The sequence below is a fragment of the Carcharodon carcharias genome, chromosome 13 (genome assembly GCF_017639515.1).
Source record: "Carcharodon carcharias isolate sCarCar2 chromosome 13, sCarCar2.pri, whole genome shotgun sequence".
Taxonomy (NCBI): Eukaryota; Metazoa; Chordata; class Chondrichthyes; order Lamniformes; family Lamnidae; genus Carcharodon; species Carcharodon carcharias.
In genome coordinates, this window is record NC_054479.1 from 44,921,543 (window position 1) to 44,928,309 (window position 6,767).

The 6,767-nt window shown below is 43.9% G+C and overlaps 1 protein-coding gene across 3 annotated transcripts in view; it reads left to right on the top strand.

Moving 5' to 3' along the window:
• Positions 1 to 6,258, top strand: part of fbxw8 (F-box and WD repeat domain containing 8) — a 161,081-nt gene extending 154,823 nt beyond the window's left edge. For 2 of the 3 annotated variants that reach the window (XM_041203188.1, XM_041203189.1), the window contains exons 10-11: positions 3,499 to 3,615; positions 5,592 to 6,258. In XM_041203188.1, the coding sequence (XP_041059122.1) occupies positions 3,499 to 3,615; positions 5,592 to 5,733 (259 nt within the window). In that variant the 3' untranslated portion in view covers positions 5,734 to 6,258. Of the gene's footprint in view, positions 1 to 3,498; positions 3,616 to 4,759; positions 5,391 to 5,591 lie in introns of those variants that run through there. The other variant, XM_041203190.1, reaches the window with a different exon arrangement.
• The last annotated feature ends 509 nt before the right edge of the window (positions 6,259 to 6,767 follow it).

Here is a 6,767-nt window from a genome sequence, read left to right on the forward strand (position 1 = left end):
TTCAGCAGTAAATCTGAATAGCATACCAACCCCTAGGACCTCATCTTCCAACATATCACTCAGTGCTATAATGGCTTCTTTCTCATTACCTTCTCCATGAATGAGCCGAGGTCCAAAAGATCCTCTTGCAGATGGCCATCAGCTACTGCAGTGCCTTCTGTGTCCACATCCTCCGGCATATCTTTAAAGAGAACCAAGAGATCCACAATCTCAGTCTCTGCTTGGGGTCTAGTGGATGATGTCCCTGTGATGGAGAGTGAATCACTGCTCAATAGATAACCCTCAGCAGCTGTTTTAGAATGAAAATCCACTGGTTCTATACATGACTTTGGGAATTCCTCCATGAAAGTCATCCAGTTGTCAGGTTGTCATCTTTTGCCAAAATGCCCAGTTGTATACAGATATCTCCACTCATTAAGGATACATATTTGAGTGTAGACAACATAGAGGGACTCAATAATCTGCCACCCCTTGTGGTGACGAGTGGTAATTAACTGACCTTTTATTGAAAGATTTGTGCTACCTGGACCTTGCAATTTAATGTCTGATGGATAGAGGGATATTGATTGGAACCAGTCCAGATTATCAGCTAATAATGTAGCCCAGCTCTCATACCAATTTTAAAGTCAGTGTCAAAGCCTTTAACTTTCACTGTAACTGACCAATAGTCTTGATCAAGACCACTTACTTCCCCTAGAAACTCTTTAGTTTTGTGACTGTCGTTTTTTCCAATTTCTTGAATAGTTCATAATTCATAAATATTATATTGTCTTCCTGTATTAAAGTTGAGAGACTTACAGAAGCACTTGAAATGTCCAGTATTCCCACTCTGAACACACTCTGCTGGGAAATCTTGGCATCTGTGTTGCTTCTTTGTGCCGCAGCATAAGCACCTCAAGGTGGCTGCTGTACAGCTTTCCATCCTTTCACCCATTTTGGTGGGCTTATGAGTGGGTGGGGCTGCCACCCTTGGGCCTACCCAGCTAACGGAGTCATCTAGAGGCTCAGAGTCACAACGATTATACCCGGATTTATCTGAGTTCGACATGTCTCGCGTACTGAACCGCTTGATCGAGAGTGAGGTCATCTCCTGTAAAATATCTGAGAGCTTTCCATCGTGGACTCCGATAAGTTCATCTTTCAATGCACCATATCTGCAAGAACTAGCTAGGCAATACAAGTCAGTCAGAAATAATTCAATGGATTCCCCTGGTTTTTGGAACCTTTGACTAAACCATGCTCGTTCAATTACAAGGTTTCATTTTGGACTAAAATGCATGTTGGACTAAAATGCATGTTGAAGTCTTTTAGACAGTCTCAGAGTCTGTGGAGGTCTCTTCTACCCCCTATTTCAAAAGGACATCGTTGGTCACTGATCCTACTTCATAAAGGAATGAACTAACCTGGTGCTTCTGCCCCTTAACATGCAGGCCCAATGCTTCTCGACACTGGAGGAAGTGTTTCTTTCATAACTCCCACTTTAGACCTCTGCAGGCCTTCGAGACTTTCAAACAGGCAAAGTAGGGGCGGTGACTGTTCGTTGCCCCCTTCTTAGGTAGGTTTCCAGATTCCTGCTTCCATCAGGTTTCTTCCAATTTCGTACCATGGTGTTCCATTGATGGCACCAACCCTTCATTAGATTGGTGTCACCGCTGCTGCTACCATATTTTGTATGCTGGCTGTGTGGCCTATCTTACCATGTAACTGTGGTATGACTCAGGTTGTTACTTCAAATTGGTTTATTAGCACTATATACAAGATAGGTTACAGAGTCTCTCATGAGTACAGACTATTCAGTCTGCTCTACAGAGTCTCTAGCATGTGACTGTTGATGTCACTGTTACATCATCACATATACACTAACTCATCACCATAACTATTAACCCATTATACTATAGTTTGCTGACATGACTTTTCCCTCCGTGCTTCCATCCTTGCCCTCATCTTGCCGCTCCCAGCCTTGCTGACTCAGCCTTCCCCACAAACCCCACCCCATCTCCCAGCCGTTTTGGCCAGCCTTGCCGACTGCCCCCTTTGTCTCCCAGCCTTGCCAACTACACCCCCACCCCTCCCACCCCCAGCTTGTCTCCCCACCTTAATGAGTGCGCCCCCCCACCCCAAAGCCTTGCCGATGTTCCCCGCATGCCTCTCCTGCCCTTGCCAGTGCCCATCCTTATGCCTGCCCTCCCCTGCTCTCCACAACCCACCCCCCCCACACCCCCCCACCTCCACCTCCCCCTTCCCAACCTACCCCCCCCCCCCCCCCCCCCCCCCCCCACCCTTCCTCTGCCTCCCAGCCTCTGTTCTTACCTTAGTTCTCAGGATCCGTTCAGTGGCTCCCGACTTCTGGCTCCCTGCTGTGTTTGCTTCTGAACTCACACTAAGTCCTGGGCTCCATCTAATGGCAGACATTGGTTATTGCAGATAATCAGGGCTTCAGCAGTTAAATGCACCAGCCAACTTCTGCCACTAGATAGAGCCTGATCAATCTAAAAGTACCATGCACTGAGGTGAGTACTGTAATTTTCATTTAATTGTATATTGTATTTCTTTTATAATTAATGATGGATTTTATTTTGCAAGTTATTTCAGCTAGGAATGCACAGCATATTTGGTGCAGTATTCCAACTTGTGCATTGTTTTTTTCCGGGCGAAAAATGTCCAGAAGGACCTAATTCTGGCTTTGGCTTTGATTCCTATGGGAACTATGATTTGCTTAAAGTGTTTCACTTCAAGCTGCAATTTTCAGAGACACAACCACAACTTTAAGTGAGGACTCACTGCTCCACTGATGATATTTAATCAGTGCCAACCTAGATCATGTTCCCAAGCTCTTAAGTGGGACTTGAACCCAACAATCTTGTCAAATTTCTGCCCTATCCTCCTGGTAACATGGACCCCTTGATCCACAATCACTGGAGCCCCCTGTGATACTTTGCCGGAGTGGCCATTTTTACTCTGAGTCTTGACAGTAATGAATGCTACCATATCTGAGCCCATTATTGTATCTGTAATAGAGGTGCATATAAAGAGCAGGAATCTTTGTTAGCAATCGAAAACAGTCAATTTTCAATTCTTAACCCAGGGACTCGAAGGACGTTTAGACTGGCACTACCTCTTGACTGAGATCAGTTCAGTACCGACCATGGATTGAATTGAATCTAACACCTTCCAGGTCTCCGTCACTCACTGGAAGGATCCACTCAGCCATTAAGGGTGCTACGATATTTTTAAATCGCTAAAAGTACAAATTTTCTTAGGCAGAATTTAGGAAATCAAACTGAAAGAAATGGAGAAATTTCAAATGCTGGAAATCTGAAATAAAAACAGAAAATGGTAAAAATGCACAAAAGATTAACCAGTATTTGAAAGAAGAAGATAGATCAAATTTATCCTTCCAGATGCTGACGAACATGCTTTACATTTACAGTTTTTTCTGATTCATTGATGGAAAAGAACAACTGCAGCTACAGGCTAATCTTGTAATTACTGTTCCAGGCATCCTGTACGACACTTACGTTTTGGTGCACACACGCTGGTCACAGCAAATATACCTGATGAGAAATGTCCAAGAGGAGCCAGTATCATGGATGATGATTTAACAGCTCATCGTAGGTAAGACAGATCTACAGTATGATCATGCTGTTCTGTCTATATAACACTCTAAGTGGAACAGCATTGTGTATCCCATCCAAATAGAATCATCTATGTCATTTTCATTTAAAAATAATGATTAAAGTTTACCTGTATGTGTCTGTATCATGTGTCAATCAAACTGCAGTTAATAGGTTGAGTCTGGAATCAGATTTGTATTAAGTCCAAATAAATTGAGTTAACGTCAGCTTTGTATTTACTTTTTTCTTCTTAATCCATCTCGAAGTTTGTGCAAATTGGAACCATGAAAATTCTAATTTGGCAGTAAATTGGTACTAAATTAGTGATGTTACTCAGGAACCACAACAATGACATTTTCTTTCTATTCGTTCATGGGATGTGGGCATCTCTGGCTAGGCCAGCATTTATTGCCTATCTCTAATTGCCCTTAAGAAGATGGTGGTGGTGAGCTGCCTTCTTGAACCGCCGCGGTCCATGTGGTGCAGGTACACCCACAGTGCTGTTAGGGCCATTCCTTTTTAGTGGTTTGATACAACTGAGTGACTTGCTAGGCCATTTCAGAGGGCATTCAAGAGTCAACCACATTGCTGTGGATCTGGAGTCACATGTAGGCCAGACCGGGTAAGGATGGCAGATTTCCTTCTCTAAAGGACATAAGTGAACCAGATGGGTTTTTATGACAATGGTTTCATGGAGCAGAATTTTTCGCTTGGCGGATGAGTACGCACCCAACCTGCTCAAGCGTGAAATGACACGTGTTGATGTCAGCCGAGTGTGCCAACATCAACACGCACTCTCGTGATATTTCACTAGGCAGGTGCGCGAGGGAGACGGAAGCGTGACTGCCATTAATTAACAGGCTAGTTGAGGCCTTTGATACACCAATTGTCTCCGAGTTTACGTAGCCTGTGCTAATTTTCAGCCGTCACACAGGCAAAACAGGCAGGCGGGCAGGCCACAATTTGCAAAAACTCATCCAGGAGCAGGATAAGAAGGGTCAGCAACATTGTCAATATGAGTTCTATGGGATTTTGGAGATCATGTGCTGCTGGTTGATTGTGTGAACTAGACAGCTTCATCTCGCTTCAGGGCTCTATTCTGAGCATTTCCAAGCTTCATTTCAGGACTCATTGTTGTCTTCCAGGCCCCCAGAGGATTCAGATCATGTGGACCCTTCCAGGTATCAGACAGCCTTCCCTCACCTTGTGAATGGGGATTCTGGTCTCTGCTGTTGGCAGCTTCTCTAAGGAGTAAGAGAAAGGCAGAAGGGAGAGGAGGCCAGGTGTCCCAATGCAGCTTCCAAGGGAGGGACCTGTGGGAGGAGAGGCACAGGCACAAGCGGATTCCAAGACAGCAAGCAGCAGCAGCCCAAACTACTCCTCCAGGGCACACAAAAATAATTAACCACTTTTTGACCATTTCTGACCAAAAATGGAAATCAGGCTCCTATTATTCTTCATAGGACCCTGATCTTCACATTAATAGGAGCTCATGGCCTGAAACAGGTTGGTGCTTTGAACACCTGGCAACAGGCCTGTTTCAAAATGGAGCCAGCCACATGGCCAGTGTCAATGAGGAGATAAGGCTACCAGCACCATTTTTGAAACCATTAATGTCCAGTTCACATCAGGCGAAGGCAATCGAAATCGACCTCAGTTGGTGCAAGCTTCACTCTGAATTTTAATTATTTCCGACCTTGAATATGATACCAGGGATTGTAAAAAGAAACGAACGCAAGGAACACACATTCACATCCATTCTTTCTCTTTCTCTCTTTCAAATCTACTCATGCTCAAAAAGCACAACAATTATAGAGAAGCCCTAATTTTAAAAGTAAACAAACATCCTCCATTAGTTAATGGTTTATTTGATGTGTTTGATTATTATACTTTGCACCTGCAAGTTGCATGTTATATGCTCAACAAGCTTTTTTAATTCTTTTGAAATCATTTTAACTACCAGTTATTGTTTTACAGACATCGAGGAATTATTTATGTCTATGACTTTTCAGTCGATAAATCAGCTCCTGTCTTACCAATCTGTTGTTCAACATATGATGAAGATGTTGGCTACAGCTATAACATAGCACTTTCAATGCCCTATGACCAAATCAAGTGAATATCTGTCATCTCGTGGATATATTGGTTCCATTACAGTCATATAGTAATTCTAAAAGTAATGTAATTGACTTACATTTCAATATGTAAGGAAATAATACTTCTCAGGAGAACTCTAAGGAGGCATCAAGGACAATGGAGAGACATCTGAACTGGAAATGACCCTCAGCCCTGAAATTCCCCAAGGACTTACCACCAAACTTTGAAGAAAAGTGGCAAAAATAGTCGTTTCAGCCAGCTTTCAACAGGAGTTCCAGCGCACTCCTACATAGATTATAGCAGGAGACTTTGTCTTCTGTTTAAATGTTTCTAATTCTTTTGATTTTTCTTCCTTTTATAAATTGTTTCTCATGAATTTTAGAGCAACAGTTTTCATGCATGGTCATGTGAGGACAGGAATGTTGGCTTCCGCTTCGATTGCATAATTCACAGGATGATATGTTTTGCAAGTAATGCAAAGAAAGCAGTAGACTGTTTTCAACAAATAGTTTATTGTCTTAAGCTTTCAATAAAGTTCCCAAATAGTGCCATGTGTTTTTCCTATTTGCTTAAATCACTGCCACACTCAGGTCCTGAAGGTGAATTTATTCCGAAATAGAGGCCTTATGGTGCGTAAAGTCGAGTGGCATGGAGCGGGCGTGGGGAGGTGCCGGGTCTGTGCCCGTCACCTTCCCTCCTCCGCTGGTATTTTATTACCAGCTGGGTAGATAGTGGGCAGCCTGCCTGCCCTTAGGCCAAATAAAGCCCTTAAGTGGCGAATTAGTGGCTACGTAAGGGTCCCTTCCCACCATGGCTGGTATTTTACCAGCAGCGAGTGTGTACATCGCCACCTGGGAAGTCACCAGTTAAACTTGGTGGTATCCCTGCAGGCTCAGTGCTGGCGGATGGTCCCTCCTGATCAGGCACCCTGTGCCCCATGAAGAGTGGAAAATGTAGCCTCTGCTAGATGAGATCCCACCCCGACCTAATGATTAACCTCCCCTTCCCTCTCACTGGGGCTAGCCTGATTGACCCTGGCAAACCCCTACACCACGT